The sequence below is a fragment of the Amblyomma maculatum genome, chromosome 3 (assembly GCF_055883805.1).
Source record: "Amblyomma maculatum isolate TAMU_Amacu chromosome 3, ASM5588380v1, whole genome shotgun sequence".
Taxonomy (NCBI): domain Eukaryota; kingdom Metazoa; phylum Arthropoda; class Arachnida; order Ixodida; family Ixodidae; genus Amblyomma; species Amblyomma maculatum.
The window spans coordinates 213423505-213439905 of record NC_139346.1 but is presented as its reverse complement, the minus strand read 5'-3'; the positions used below and the strand labels follow the sequence as shown (position 1 = coordinate 213439905).

Here is a 16401-nt window from a genome sequence, read left to right as displayed (position 1 = left end):
AACTTTATTTGCTGAGCAGCCAGCAAATATATAGCAATCAAGGCATGTGCAGAAACTACGACTATGTAGTAGTGTCAACTAAAATGTGCAGATAAGACATCTCAGTCTTCGAAAGGGTCACCGATGTATCGAAGACCAAAATGTGTTATCTTGCATGCCTTGGTTGACACTAAATTGTCCCCGTTTCTGCGCATGCCTTGATTGCTATATATTTGCTAGCTGCTCAGCAAATAAAGTTAGATGAAGTTAGCGCCTGTCCTGGGTCGTTTCTGTCTGTGTCTGTCTTTATTCGAGCTATAACTTCCTGCCTTAAACATGTTGAACCACCTTGCCCAAATCAAAGTTCCTTTAAGCTATGACACCACAGAAAGACCGGACAAGCCTACGCCCGACTAACAACTTTAGTTGCACGTTTCGTGTAAAGCCATCTCTTAGGGTGTCATAATGTTTTTGTGGAAGCCTTCATGCAATTACAAAGAACAAACCAACCAGCCTGATAACAACTCTTAATACAGTACATTTGCAAGGTCTGTGGGATGTGTAGGTTTCAGGAAGTATACACTGCACATAGTTCAAGTCAATGACTGTCTCACAAGGCATTAATTAGTAGCATTTGGGAAGTTCTGTAGATCTGATTTCAACCTGTGGCATTTAAATAAACAATAAGTGATGGCAGTTGTAAGCCAGTTATTATAGACCAGGATGCTATACTTTCGAATTGAGACTGCCTCATGCATACTCTCAAATCTAGGCATCTGATGCCATCTTTCTGTAGGCTCGTTGTAACCTCTATCATAGCTTAGACACTTCACGTCATCCCCCTGAGAATTCAAGAGGTGTTCAGGGCACCACTACATCATCAAGGGATGCGGTAACAACTAAAGGAAAAGAAGCAGCTGAGTTCAGTGCTGTGAACAATATGCATAATATACGCCAAGAGCACTGCCGCTGCTAATTGTTCAGCCTGTATCATTTAAAAATTCTGGTCTGCACCAAAGATGTATTGCTGTGGTGTGCAGAAAAACTTATGAGCTAATTGGCAGCGCAGAAGTGAGTAGTGCTTTTGCATTGGCCAGCTTAACTATGCCCATCGCAATATGTTTAGCATTCAGTGACAGTATTATGGAAGCAGGTATATTAGTAACATTGCTCAGAGCATTTTCTCGATCAAACACCAACCAAGTGAAGCCCCGTACCTGTGCTGCTTCTCGACTACACAAGAAAGATAAGTGCAGCCTGCACACATCATGATGCTTGCTGCAAATAAATTTAGTACATATTAAATAGACGTTATAATGAAAGCTTCTGGCAAGTTTTAACTCTGCAGTTAACAATTCAGCACACAGCACTGGGCATCTGTGAATTTCCTTACCAGATATTCTTCATCCCAGCCCATCTCTGCTTTTCTTTTACGTTCCTTGGCCTCCTGGAAAGCAAAGTATGCAGGCCCAAAAGAAGCACAAAATTTAGACACTATATGCATTTTCGCCCTATACGTATGATTGCATAGAAGGTGAATCAAAGCATACATTAATGACACCTTCACAACAGAGCTGAACCTTTCTAGTGAATATCAAAACTGACATATTCCGTTACCAGTGAATTTCGGTCACTACATACTGCTTCTACCTAAGTGTGAAAGATGTACTCCTGCAACGTTTATCAATAATAACAGTTATAAAGCATTAAAGGGGAATCTGTAAACTGGTATTGGAACGTGAAACGAATGCCATATTTTAATGAGGTGGAACAAGGGTTCACAGTACCTTCAGAGAACAAAAGGAAAAAAAAAAATTAACTAGTTTAAAAAAAACGCGATTTGCAACTTGCTCGCAACAGATGCATGCTGCTGCTAAGAGCTTTAAAAAGCCTTTATTTTATCGAGATGGAAAATAATTAAACATGTGAAAGAAATGCGCAAGTCAACAGAAAGCTGGAAAACTCTTTTGCCCAGAGTCACTTCTATCATGACCATAACCAAGCTTCTTCTTAAAGCCAGTTGTGATGATACTAATCCACAGAATGCAGTTACGCTGAAAGCTTGACAATAACAAATATAAAATAAATGTCCCTCATACCGTAAGGTTTTGGTGAGAATGCACACACTGAAAATGAGACATGATTCTGAGCAAGTAATTATATTTAAAATGCAGTGGTGATGATGTGGTCAAAGGCAGCTCTATGCTGCCGATGCCATGCATGTAAACTTTGCAAAATCGACGAAGCAAACTCGTGAAAATGTGCCCATGGCATCTGCCGGGTTACTGTGCACTCTAAATGAAATTAGAATAACAGCAAAAGGATGCTTGCACCCTCTCCGCATTTGTAGCTTAAAGGCGCGCCGTGACGTTTGCCAGACCACTAATTCCAGCCGGCCTCTAGGTTCTTTACACCTTCCCGATGCCCCAAAGCCCAATCATAATGGCGAAATCATAGCGCCTAATATTTTAATCCGCTTCAATAATCAGTGTTTTGACACCGATGCGAGTGACACACGACGGCGCTCCTTAACGAACATGACGCTTTCATCTCGCTTGGACGCTGCTTCTGCTTCGCTGATTGGTTAAGCACGCACTTTAGATTTTAGAATCGAATGTTCTTCAAGTAACTATGCAGAGAACAAATAAAAGGTCTTTTAGTTCCGCGTGTGTTCTTGAAGTGCTTGTAAAGAATAGACTCTAAACTCGGGTAAATGTGGTGTTGTCAACAAGCGCGGTGGAGCATCTACTTGCTGTGATGATGGTGATGATGGCTTTGCCTTCTGTAGTGAGTCGCCGCTGCATTCTGGCCCAGCAGAGCCAAAAATAAAAAATAAGAACAGAGAAAAAAGAGAAGAGTCCACCAATTCGCTGTCCAGGCTCTACGGTCACAAGCACTAAAGTCACACAGCCATCGCCAAACGCCGCCGAGGTCGCAGGGCTCCCCGTTGCCACCGGAATTCGAGACGCTGCTTTGCGGGCTCCCCTCCCGCAGGCTCCTTAAATACCAAGGCAGCTGACAACATTCAGATCTCGGAGGTCGGCAAAATCGCTGGACACTCCAAAATCATGTGGCTGATGTTTCTGCCCGCACTCCACAGATGGCACAGGTTGTATCGAGATCGCTAATAAAACGCTCTCGCCACACCCGAGTCCGCAGCATTCCGCAGCGGGCTTTCGCCAGCAGGCCACTGCCCTGGGAGTTGTCATATAGTCGTTCACGGCAGATGACCTCATTGCTGGCCCTGTACAGGTCCAGAGTAGGCTTCGCCTTAGCTTCTGTACGTCATTCCTCTGTCTCCACCTTTCGCACTTCTCCTTGAACTTTCGTACAAATAGCGCTTGAGTGATCCGCGGCACCAGCAGTGATAGACGCCGGCGGAACACCAAAACAGCGAAGCAGATTTGCTGACCGTCGGATCCACCTCGTCAACACCCCCGCAAAGATGGAGCGTCTGGTGGGCTAAGGCTAGTTTTGGCAGACGGAGAAGCCGGTCCTCATAACACAGCTTCGCAGCGTCCTTACCATGGTAACGACGCTGCCAATAAATGCGGCTACAGGTTGAGTTGGACTGGCAACCATGATGGATAGCTTCCAATATGTCAGTAGAAAGCTGCGCTTCTCACAGGTTCCGCCCAAGTCGAGTGCTGGGCGAGCGAAATGGAAGATGGGCTTGCTCTCATACCAGCACAAACGCACTGTTCTTTTTTTCTTGTATTTAGAATTTTATAAACCGAATAACTCTAGTTTCCGCACGCCAATTTTTGTAATTCTTTTTGAACTGATGTCGGCATGGTGCAAAGAACCTGGAATTAGCGGCCTGACAAACTTCACTGCGCCCCTTTAAACTTGTGTGCATGCAAAAAAGGATAAAAGGTTAAGATACCACCGCAATTAAGAATACACACGCTAATCAAAAATAATTCCCAGCTCTCTGGAAACCAGCTGGAAAACCAGAATAAATAACTAGCACCCTGGTAATGACCCTGACAAAAGGAAAGTATTGATGACATCTGCAACAGGTTGGTGGAAGTACAGTGAATCCAGAAAAACATAAAGACTTTGTAACAAATTTAGAGTTCAAGACATCTTCAAAAACACCAGGAAGTACAATCTTTCCTGGCTGACAAATGCAGAAACCATGCAAAAGAAATGTTACCTTCTTAGCAAGTCGCCGAAGGCGTTTCTGCTCAGGCGTTTCAGCCGCTTTCATTGCTTCCTTTGCTTTTCTGGAAAAAGATAGTAGGTACAGAAAAGGTTTTATGGTCCTGTAATATATGAACAAGCTGCCAAATTCTGGATTAAATTAGAATTTCTTTTAAACATAAGTGTGCAAAATGTTACGAGTAACGAGAAACCAAGGCAAGGTAAATGTCCCAGCACACAGCAAATATTTCTTTTAGATTTCTACTCGTGAGTACCGTATTTAACACCTTTAGGATGAAGAATGGCCCTCACTTTTTTTCCAGCTTGAGGCGCTGCCGTTCTTTTTCCAATTCTTCAATGAGAGGAATGACAGTACTCTTTCTGGACTTGCGTTCCCTGCTGCTCGACGGACTGGACGTGCTGCTGCTGCTGCTGCTGCTGCTGCTGCTGCTGCTGCTGCTGCTGCTACTGCTGGAAGAACGTCGCCGCTCGCGGTGCTTTCGGCTTCTCCACTCATCGCTGTCTGTATGTCTGCTCCGAGAGCGCTTTTTATCCTTCGATCGCACGGATGAGACAGGTGACCGGCTTGTAAGCAGAAAAAAAAAAAAAAGTACATATGAAAAGAAGGGACAGATATTCAACAACACCACATAGCACTGACACAGCGGTTCGAAATATCGAGAAATCCGTACACAGCTTTATAGCTGTTCCATTCCTTTGAGACAGCCATGGCAAGCTACCCGACCATCCGCATGCAGCATTATGCAAAAAGATTACAGGCACGCGAAGCTTTCTGAGAGATTTAGTTACTGCTAGTTCGCCTTACCGCACAGTTTTGTGTCTCAGTTTCACTACAACCCCACAGCCCACGGATACATAATCTTGAGCAATGTAGTTTCCGTTTCCAGTCTTGCTACTTTAGTCCTATAAGAACATATGAGAGCAATAAAGAGACAGAGGCAATGCTCACGGCCCTCGCTTTTACTTTCCCTGTAAAAACAATTACGTGTTTTAAGGCCACAGTCGCTTAAATGATCAGAGAAACGAAAAAGACAGCAGCCCGAATCTGGCTGCGCACATTAGACAACCTGGGTAAACAGGCACGGCGCTCTTACCGTTTATGCTTTTTCCGTTCGCTCTGATGTCGCGACCGTCGTTCAGTTTGATGTCGCGACCGAGATCTGGATCGCGATCTGCGCTTGCTTCTTGAACTCTCCATTTTACTTCGCTTGTGGAGTACGTTCGCACATCGCACAGGAAGCGGCCATTTTTCAGCTCCTAGTGCTTTGATGATGATAGCTTATGCATTCGCTGTTTAATCTTTTAATGTCAAGTTTATCAAAAAATTAATCTATACTTTTGTTTTAATATAACACTAGTTGTTACACTGACTAGTATTATGTAATGCAGACTAATAAGCGTTTTAAGCTGGATCAGCAGTGCATGGTTGGATGTGGTTGGTTCGCAGTATATGCGCGCTAAGTTCAAATTTGAAGAATTTGTGCTAGGTCAGTTTGGTGCTTCTGACTTGAAGAGGATGATAACACTTCTTCAACGTGCTTTGCTGCACATTAATTCACGTTAAAATTCATGTTACGAGGCATGGATGCCTGCAGCTGACGATCCCGGAATGACGTGATACTTCGTCCTTCGGCACATGTCAAAGCATGTTCTGTAATGCCGAATAAAGATGACAAAAAAATTAACAAATATATGCCCATGCAAGCTATGACACAAATTGAAGACACTCGGTGAAAAGGCTTGAAAACTTTTGTGATAGTAAAGCTGCTGCTACAACACAAAAGCTAACTCAAATTTACGCGCTCGCATGCGCCGTCATGCACGTTAGCCAGTCGCATGGAGAATGACGGCGCATCAGTCCGAGATTACCGCCGAACATTTTTTGTTGACAGCTTGGCATACACAAAAAATAGCGACAACCACAGCCGTAGATTTGCTTAGAAAGTTTATGGTGAAGGTCGTTGCGGACCACCTGTACTATTCGCATTTTTTTGTGCTAGTATATTGATGGCAACATAGCATTCGCCTTCGTCATAATGTGTTATGTGCAAGGTCACTTGTGCGGTCGCCGCCCTTGACTAGCTGGTGTTTGAAAATCTCTCGCGAGGGCGACGTCTACTGCAGGACGCCGCGCAGGACACTGCTGAACTTGAAGCGCTATCATCTTCTCGAGGTGCTTATCAGCCCAATGACCACTATCAGCAACGCAGGAGAGTCGCACTCCTTGAAGACGCGCCGTCGTCTGAGCTTGAGCGCCTGTGTACCTTGCCGTAAATATGTCTCATGACTCCTGCACCTTTCTTCAAGGTTTGTCAATGTCTAAATTTCTTGTGCTGGTCGAGAATTAAGCGCACTCTGTGTGAGACGCGTGAAATTCAGCCTGTGGCTGCCAATGTGTGATTCTTATGCAGTATTAGCACGCACTTTGCCACTGTACTTGTGTTTTCAGTATGACATGCTTTACGCTGTAGGTCATTTGCAAGGACGACAGAAAAGAAATCACCATTTGCTAGTCATGCTGCGAATTCGCGCATTGTTGCTTTCCTTTCTCTTTTGTTTTCTCTGATGCTTATAGCTGCTCACACTATATTCCGTTCCGGCGATTTGAACCATGTAGTTTGTCTAGCGCGAATTTCAGTAGTTGTTCCTGCTGCAAGTGCCGGAGAATGCCCTTCTCTCCTTCTCCTTGTGTCTCTTTGTCTTCTCATAATTAATAAGTCGCCACGGTGCGTTAAACCCTGTAATCTTCTCCCCCCCCCCCCCCCCCCCCCTTTTACATGATGTCAAGTTCGCAGTCTCAAGTCCCGGCGGTCACCCATTCCATCTTACCAGTATAACTACGAAAATAATGAGAACAGATAAAATTAACCAATAATATACTGGCGTTGCTAGAGGGAACATCATTTGTTGAAGTGTGAGCCGCGGCGCCAAATCTTCGAAAGGTTCACGGGGCCAAATACAGAAGAGCTGCTGCACTTCGCACATGCATAAATCTGGCATGTAAGTTCTACCCGTTGTCGGAGCAATGTCTTAATTTCGGTGCGCATAAATAGGACCGCCCACACAGAGCGCCATATTTATTAAGCAAGTTCTTCATGCTCACTGGGGCTTTGCGAGACACCTGATCCGCCAGTGCGCTTATCTACTACTCATGAGGTGAGCTGAATATCTTCTTGAAGTCTGCTTGGAATTCGCCTGTGAATTTCAAGATTGTGCCTTGTAGATTTGCTTTGCATTACTGTGGGAAAAGATTTTAAAAGCTTACGTAGCAAATACTGGAATAATTAGAAAACAAGAACATTAGGGCTCTGGAAAATAGTTATCATCGCTGTTCTTACCTGTAATGGTGATGATCAGCGAACCTAGCAATGCAACAAGGAAAAGCTTCTTTAAAAAAAAATGTTTTTTTTTTTTTTGCATAAACCACAACGAATTCAGTTGCGTTTTAGCGCTAATGTCAATTAACAAATTACATGTTTAGTGAATGCAATACTGTGAACCAAAAAGCGCTGATCAGGCAAAAAAGAAAATATTGGTCATGGTAACCTACTTATTTATTCACTCCATTATTCTTAATTTCTTTAACGCTTTTAGTGTTCATTTACCTGGTACACGCACGACTGTCGTATCGTGATCCCCTGCTTCCGCTCTCCTCTGTAGGAAATGTGCTTAAGCTGTGGGCCTCTAATGCAGATAAATATGGCCTTCCTGTCACGTGCCCTGCCCGGTGCAGATCTAATTTTCCAAAATAAGAGATAAAAAGACTCAAGTAAGCTTACTATCGTTTCCAAACGCTCAAGTACTATAGCGGACGAATAAAACGACAACCGATTCAGCGTCGTTCGGCCAAATGTGAATTATGTACATTAGCACTCCCGCGTAACCCTTAGGTTTCGAATTGCACATATTCATTAGCCAACAGTTGTGATCTACCACCCGACATAGATAATAAGAAGCACCGCTTTAACCAAGCCGAACAAAAATGCCTGCATGATGGGAGTATAGCGTGTAAGAGTTGCGACACAAAGGTCACAGTCGGTTTCATTTTCATATCAAGAGTGTTGCCAATTGGCAGCTCCTGCCAATTGAGCCATGACCTTTGTATGTCACACGAACCTCGATCAGTCATTAACCGGCCATGCGACTAGAAAACTACTAGCTGTCAGTAGCGGTGAGGACGACGACCTTAGGTGACATAGTAGTGTTTAACCCCTCCAATTCCCCGCCTTAGTAGCGCGTTTGGCTCGGGGTTCATGACCGGGACCCGATGGGTTCGATTTCTGTCTCAAAAGTGCTGGCCAAGTTGGCAGCTCCTGTCAGATGCTTCAGAAGAACACACAACGGCGAAGTTGCAGAATGTCCATGCTAGCGCGCCAAAAACTCTTTATCATATTGAGAAGCTACTTTTATTGCGCTGCATTTATAGCGCGCCCAGAAGTTTCACATAGACGGAACACCGTAAGTAAATAGGCTGGACCTTATCGTTCACAGAAGAGTATTCTGTAACATGTCAGGACGTGTATAGGGGCGAGAGTTCCTACTGGTGACCGTGCTTTTTAACAAGGTTGTGTGCATCTTATCTACCCGTCTTCTTTTGAGGAAGAGATATAGAATGGAGTAAATTTTACGATCTCAGGCATAAATGGGAGTCATCTTATTGCAGAACTCCACAACGCTCGCTGTGATGTCCCTCATGTGGTAGATTAGCAGAAGCTGGGGGCAAGGCGAGTGGAGGAAAGCTCCAGCCTACGTTTTCTAACATGTATGCATGTTGCTATTGTTGATGACCTTATGACAAATGGCGCGTCTCTCATAGGCTGAGTTGCTTCGGGACGTTAAACCCCACAGACCAAACCATTATAGCAAATGGCAGATCATTTTTTGTTGCTGTTCGCTTCTATTGACACGGCACATATCCACAAAGAGGGATTGACCTGGGTTTGTTGAGGGATATACCGTAAAGGATGATTGAAATATAGGCAAGGTTGAGGGGGAATAAACGTTTATGAATGACAGGTAAATGAATGAACAAATTAATAAATTTAAAATATTATATACTTGATTCTGAAAAATAAATTTAACAATTGAGCATTGAAAATTTTGTAATATTGTTGAGTACAGTTAGCGCGAAAATCTGCCGTTTGCAATAAAAAAAAAAAGTCGTTAAGTATGTAAAAAATAAGACTCTACAAAGAAAACCTGGCGCTCGCATCGAAAGAGTAAAGAGGGGGAACTGGCAAGGTAACCCCTAATCTTGTGAGGGGAATTTCCAGATACAACCTCCACTGAAGTGCGAACCACCAGCAAGAGCGAATGTAACGCTCTGGTGATTCGATTTCCCTGCACGATTAGTAAAAGCTTCCCTCTTCTTATTCAAAGCTCGGGGAAATTGCATTAGATTCTAATTTCTACTGCTTCGGGGAAACCTGGTTTAAAATGTCAAATAAAACGTATGGGCATCAGAGTCGCCTCATCCGAACGCTCCCTAAGATCGGAGCTTGAGCTGGAGACAATGTTCAGAGAAATGCTGCGTACAGGCAGGCAACACTAGATGCGAAAAGTTGCCAGGCCGGTAAGCGCTACGAATAGACGGAACACCGTAAGGGTTCTCCGGGCCCTGTCAAGCTGCAAAAGCAGTTTTTTTTTTTCCAGGGGATGCCTCCAGTTGTACAGGTGAAATAAATAAATAAATAAATAAATAAATAAATAAATAAATAAATAAATAAATAAATAAATAAATAAATTAATTAAAAATAACACCTACGGAAGACTGCGCCATACTGACAGGGCAATAATGACCAGGCTTCGACGAACAGTCATACAACGATTGCCGCGCTGTCTGCGATCGATGTTTACAACGATCATTCTAAAGATTGCAACAAAATCAACGACACGCTTACTGTTGGAGTCCCGCAGGTAAGACACGGGGACGCTGAGTGTCTGGACCCGTTAAGTCTGCTTAAGAGCGAAAACGTCAAAAACCACTTTACAGAACTGTGTTCACTTACTCATTTTCATCTGTACTGTCATCATCATCACAAGCTCTACTATCATCATTGTAAACTAAATGCACCGTTGTCATCGCTATATACCATCATTAACTTTATTACCCCGCCGGGGTGGCGCAGTGGTTACGGCGCTCAACTACTGTTCCCAAGGACGCGGGATCGAATCCCGGCCTCGGTAGCAGCTTTTCGATGGAGGCGAAAAGCGAGACGCCCGTGTGCTGTGCGATGTCAGTGCACGTTAAAGAACCCCAGGTGGTCGAAATCTCCAGAGTCCTCCACTACGGCGTCTTTTATAGCCTGAGTTGCTTTGGGACGTTAAATCCCACAAACCAAACCAAACAATTATCTTTATTACTAAATGCAGTCATCATCATGCGTCACTACTACCATCATTATCACTATCACTAACTGCATCCTCATTTGACATGGGGACTGCACGAACGCTAGACAAGGATATGTTGGCTATAGCCACCCTAACAAGGAGAATTAAGATTCTCTCTTCCTTTCCCATCCATCTCCATCATTACAATTCCCCGCTTTGCCACCTACCTGGCGGCCGGCCGGTGGGGATTGGCTCTGCTTCCCGCGGACACTCACCAGACTGTCCGAGACGTTTGGGTTCCAGGTGATCACGGTGCGTTTTTGGAGGCCGAGCGGAATCTTGCGGTCAGTGCCAACTGTGATAGGCTGGTCGCATAGGCACAGAGTGAAGACGCCCTGATGGTCTAGTTGGTTCATTTGAAGCGAACGAGTAAAACTGCGCGAAAAGACAGACCTGAAGGAACAACAGGCACAATTATTGTTTTGCTGTGTGTTCCTTCAGACCCGTCTTTCGCGCAATTTTACTTCCCAGCTTTTACGCCTTGGCCAACGCTGCTCGAGCCAGGAACAAGGGCCGAAGAGCTAAGCTCTAAAACAGAATACAGAATTACTGTTACCCTTTTTCTCAAAATCAAGACACGAGAGTGAGGATGGGGGCATTGAGTCACAGTTAAAGGGTTCGTATCCTTTGTGGAGGTTGTTAAAGTTCGCATATTCCCTATAGCATTCATTTAATGAACAAGTATAGCTCGTCCGGGTCTTGATCCTTTTTTCTCCATGCGCGGGTATGCAGCTGGCAGTGGGCTGAGCAATCAGTCCTCTGGTCACGGCCATAGCCATGGAGGCCCTGGGGGCCACACGCACGAGCTGATGGACGGACCGGGCAGCTTCACGCACCGCGAGGCCCTCCGTACCCGGGATGACTGGGACCAGCGGGCCTTCACCGTGGGAGTGGGCGGGCCCGTGGGCTCGGGGAAGACGGCACTCATGCTGGCCCTGTGCCGCAAACTGCGCGACCAGCACAGCGTCTGCGCTGTCACCAACGATATATTCACCAAGTGAGCCCACACATTTTATTCCATCGAAACCGCAGCAGGCTCAGTAGATTCTCCCAGAGGGTCATGGGTATCTTGCTCCTTATGTCAAACCTTGTGGAAATGACAAGTGTGTTTGACCTGGATGGGGGGGGGGGGGGGGGGGGGGGTAATGGTCGTTAGCTCTCGCACAAGGAAGCAGCTTTTCCGCCCAGCATTGTTTAATTCAGTGTGAAATGCTTGCTTGTTGGCGCTCCAGGGAGGACTGGGAGTTCCTGTGCCGCAACGAAGCCTTGCCTGAGGAACGCATGCGCGCCATTGAGACCGGGGGATGCCCACACGCCGCTATCCGTGAGGTACATTCTTGATCAGCCTAACTCGAGCAAAGTTCGCTTCTTTAGGCTCTGGCTCCTTGTGGTGTGTGCGCATGCAGAGGGTGGCAGTGACGCCTGTATATACGATGCGTGGTATATTTTTGTCAAAGCAAGACGTAAGCACTGCCATTAATAGCAGAGCAGAGCAAGTTAGAATGCTCTTGTTTTTGAGAAATGAATAAATGACTAAGAGTTGTACTTCAAACCTTACGGAACAGGCAATAAACGGTCATTAAAAAGTCATGGGGTCGATAAAACAAACAACAAAACAAGCAAACAAGCACATGGATAAACCCCTAAATGAGGCATTTTTTCCTCTCTCTTTTCGCTCGCGTTGAAGAATCCGCACGACGCCCGAGAAGAAAAGAAATAACTGCGGCCCCTCGCAAGTGTTGGCACCAGCCTCAGCTACGTGAACTTGAGCGTTCGTTTTGTCATCGCGCGTAGAGCTGCCTGAAACTTGTATGTCTATAAGAGTACAAAAACTTGCGACAGGCTGCGCGAAATGTATGATTCTGGTCTCTTTTTACAATACAAAACTTTCTAATGGAAACTTCTGCTCATCACTATAATGATCAAAAATTATGTAAAACATACTTCTGTACCTGACTATTACGCCGACGCGAACAAAATTTAAGCGGTGCTCTTCGCTCTGTGTGACCACCAGCAGAAATTCACATTCGTAACCCGCAGCATTTCCATTTGAAAAATATTTAGCTTTTCATGTCCAAATTAACATCGGTTAAGATGGCTTTGTGGAGCATCTCGGCGCATAAAGCGCGCAATTCCATTGACATGATGAGTGACCGGTGCGAGGGTTTTGTTTATGGCAAGACAAAGTATACAGTTTCGGGGGTTTATGGCCCAAAATCACTCAGGATATATATGAGAAATGCCGTAATAGAGAGCTTCGGATAATCTTGACCGCCCCATTTTTTTTATGTGTACTAATGCCCCACGTTAAAGAACCCAAGGTAGCCGCAGGAAAATAAATACAGAAGTCTTTTATGTTTGCTGTAGTGACTCAACTTCATTTCAGACTTCGAAGGCCTTCTAGTTCTTTTGTATTTAAGAAACGCATGCAGAGCGCATATAAGTGGTGGCTTCTGCAGGTGGCGTGGTTGATGGAAGAGGTTTACTCTCACTTCAGACCCGAATAGCAAGATGAAAAGGCTACCGACAGTTCCATCAGCACTCATTCTGCGCAGATGTCAATGCTTTGCTTTGACCAGGCGCAGGTTGTAATACGCGTACAAGTGTCGTGTTTCGGGCACGAGAGAAGCTTAAAAAAAAATCAGATCCAAGTTTACCGGCCGAGATCAGAAATCATCGAATACTGATTGTCGTTGGCTGATTGGCATTGCATCTTCCACAGTGTTCGCCAACCGTCGAATTTCTCCCGTGGCAACCAATACTAGATTTTGCATTATTCCTCCGCTCCATCGGAATCTTCTCCGCCCATGGTATAGGTATACGTTCAAGCCTCTTCCTTTCCTCTTTTACAAGTGAAAAAGGGGCCATACCCTCTTAACACTGCGTCGGATACAGGTAACAGGTGGCACATATTCAATTCAATCACAATTTCAACTCAGTTGAACTGAAATACTTAACAAATAATATAATTAAGTAATTAATTAGGATCCTACGGTTGATGCTACAGATGCTACATATGCCACAGATGCTACAGATGCTAGGGTAGAATGCTGAGCTTATGTCTACGCCAATTCTATAAAAGTTTCCGCTATAAATATGACTGGTATGATCATGATCTTAATTCATAAGAAAGGGGACGCTAAGGACCTGCAAAATGACCATTCAGCTTACTGTCTGTTACGTATAAGGTATTTACTGAAGCAATCGCTAATAGAATCAGGGCAACTTTAGACTGCAATCAAGCAATGATCAAGCAGGTTTTCGGAAACGGTACTCTACTATCGACCATATCCATACCATCAACCATGGTTATAGAAAAGTGCTCAGAATATAACCAGCCTTTATACATAGAATTAATTGATTACTAAAAAGCATTTCACTCAGTACAAACCTCGGTGGTCGTGAAGGCGTTGCGAAATCAGAGTGTAGACGAGCCGTACGTGAAAGTGCTGGAAGATATATATATATATATATATATATATATATATATATATATATATATATATATATATATATATATATAGTGGCTGCACAACAACCATAGTTCTGCATAAAAAAAGTAACAAAATTCAGATAAAGAAAGGTGTTAGGCAAGGAGACATGATAGATGGAGAATATCTCAGTAATCTGCGATTTGCTGATGACATTGCCTTTTTAAGTAACTCAGGTGATGAACTGCAAATAATGATCGGTGATCTAGAACGGAAAAGTAGAAAGGTAGGCTTGAAAATCAATATGCAGAAGGCTAAGGTAATGTTCAACAGCCTCGGGAAGGAACAGCAGTTTACGTTAGGTATCAAAGCACTGGAAGTAGTAGGCGAATATGTCTGCTTAGGATAGGTAGTAACCGCAGATCCGGACCATGAAAAAGAAATAACAAGGAGAATAAGATTGGGATGGAATGCATTTGGCAAGCCCTTGGAGATTATGGCTAGCAGATTACCGGTATCGCTCAAGAGGAAAGTACACAACAGATGCATCTTACCTGTACTCACCTATGGGGCTGAAAAGTGGAGGGTACGTTGAGTACAACGCAGAGGGTTATGGAACGAAATATGGTAGGGGTAACATTAAGAGATAGGAAGCGTGCAGAGTGGGCCAGAGAAATAACTCAAATTACTGACATTCTAGTGGAAATAAAGAAGAAGAAATGGGCATGGGCAGTGAGAAGAGAGGACAACCTATGGTCGCTTAAGGTAACAAACTGGATCCCAAGGGAAGGAAAGTGTAGCAGGAGGCGGAAGAAAGTTAGGTGGGCGGATGAGGTTAAGAAGTTCACAGGGGTCAAGTGGATGCAGCTAGCACAGGACCGGGTTAATTGGAGGAAGATGGGAGAGGCATTCGCCCTGCAGCGGACATAGTCCGGCTGATGATGACGATGATGTTCATGACAGCCCATCCGTATTGGAGTGAAGGCAGAGCGATGAGCGCGCCATGGGCTTCGTTTGTGGGGTACTTCATGAAACGGAAGGGAATTCCATGGGGAGCGGAAGGGCGATCTTCTGACTTGCTGTTAAATGTTTGTGACTGGGACCCAGGAAATACATACGTCACACTCCAACAAAGAAGGAGAAAGCTAAACGCCGAAATACGACAAAATCAACGCACTGTGACTGCATTGCCGTGGTTGTCAGCAGAAATTGTTGTTATAGTTGTGTTGTGTTGTCCTTTCTTGTGCTAGCCTTGCATATTTCCGCCCTCTAAGCAATAAAATTTTAGTTACACGCCACCACTCGTCCGTCTTTCTAGAGTCCAAGAATGTTCGCTTGATTTTCATTCCGATGCCATGTCAACTCACAAAAGCATCCGCCCTGTAGATACATACATACCTCATACTCCAACGAACAAGGAGAAAGCTAAACGCAGAAATATGACACAATCAACGCATTGTGACTCCGCTGCTACGGCTGCTCGATGGAAGTTATCGAGCGGCCGTGCCATTGCTGTGATGTCAGCTGCTTTTGATCGTTGTTATAATTGTGTTGTCCTTTCTTGTTGTCGTGCATCTATTCCTCCTACCTCTGTCCATTTCTTCACTATTATAAGATGACTGCGGTGCAGCATTGACTGTACATACTCACCAGTATGCATTGTACGTATAAAGGGACACAACAGTGCCGCCACGCAGGACTACTCGGCCAACATGGACTCCGTGCGTGAGCTGACGCGCCGCTTCCGGCCAGAAATCGTACTGCTTGAGAGTGGAGGCGATAACTTGGCGGCCAACTTCAGCCGCGAGCTGGCTGACTACATCATTTATGTCATCGACGTGGCCGGAGGAGACAAGATTCCTCGCAAGGGTGGTCCGGGAATCACGCAGAGTGACCTGCTTGTCATCAACAAGACTGACCTATCCGAGGCGGTGGGCGCCGACCTTGCCGTCATGGAACGCGACGCTGCGTGCATGCGCCAAGGGGGACCTACCCTCTTTACGCAGGCGAAACATGGCGTCGGCGTCGACCAGGTGGTCAAGATGGTTCTTGACTCGGCCGCGCAGCTCGGGGCACCCCTGAGGCGTGTGTCTTAGTAAACATCAGTACTGCATCTGTCGCCATTTTTCTCACAATAGCAACGACAACGACAGTAACGAACTTATTATTTCTGTAAGCAGTAAAAGTCTATTTTCTGGTCGACGAGTAGATGATTTAGTACATATTTCGATTCACAAAAGCCGCCTTTCTATAAACGCTTCATAAGATGCATTAGCCGGCTTGTTATAGCTAGGTGTAGCGATGAGTTGTGCATACTGGGTACTGGACTCATTAATGATCACTCTTTTTTGTATTGCGCCTTGCGCCAGTTTTGATTGCGACTGTCTTCAGGGTATTGGGCGCAACATGCGCCACACATTCTATTTGAGTGGCT

The 16401-nt window shown here is 44.8% G+C and overlaps 2 protein-coding genes across 3 annotated transcripts in view; one reads left to right on the top strand and one right to left on the bottom strand.

Moving 5' to 3' along the window:
* cactin (cactin, spliceosome C complex subunit) overlaps positions 1-5407 on the bottom strand; it is a 38174-nt gene extending 32767 nt beyond the window's left edge. Inside the window, exons 1-4 of one of the 2 annotated variants that reach the window (XM_084599555.1) lie at positions 5241-5407; positions 4438-4710; positions 4139-4208; positions 1373-1426 (exon numbers count right to left, since the gene is read on the bottom strand). In XM_084599555.1, the coding sequence (XP_084455681.1) occupies positions 1373-1426; positions 4139-4208; positions 4438-4710; positions 5241-5344 (501 nt within the window). In that variant the 5' untranslated portion in view covers positions 5345-5407. Of the gene's footprint in view, positions 1-1372; positions 1427-4138; positions 4209-4437; positions 4711-5240 lie in introns of those variants that run through there. The other variant, XM_084599556.1, reaches the window with a different exon arrangement.
* An 887-nt stretch (positions 5408-6294) lies between these two features.
* On the top strand, positions 6295-16080 carry LOC146197649 (uncharacterized). Its single transcript, XM_084599554.1, has 4 exons — positions 6295-6453; positions 11269-11533; positions 11769-11865; positions 15665-16080. The coding sequence occupies exons 1-4, from the start codon at positions 6423-6425 to the stop codon at positions 16061-16063; spliced, it is 792 nt and encodes a 263-aa protein (XP_084455680.1). The 5' UTR covers positions 6295-6422; the 3' UTR covers positions 16064-16080.
* The last annotated feature ends 321 nt before the right edge of the window (positions 16081-16401 follow it).

Excerpts from the sequence above, each read along its gene's own strand:
- LOC146197649 (XM_084599554.1), top strand. The coding sequence starts at position 6,423 with ATGTCTCATGACTCCTGCACCTTTCTTCAAG. Across the intron at positions 6,454-11,268 it reads CTCCTGCACCTTTCTTCAAG|CTGGCAGTGGGCTGAGCAAT; the intron begins GTTTGTCAATGT and ends GCGGGTATGCAG. Across the intron at positions 11,866-15,664 it reads CACACGCCGCTATCCGTGAG|GACTACTCGGCCAACATGGA; the intron begins GTACATTCTTGA and ends GCCGCCACGCAG.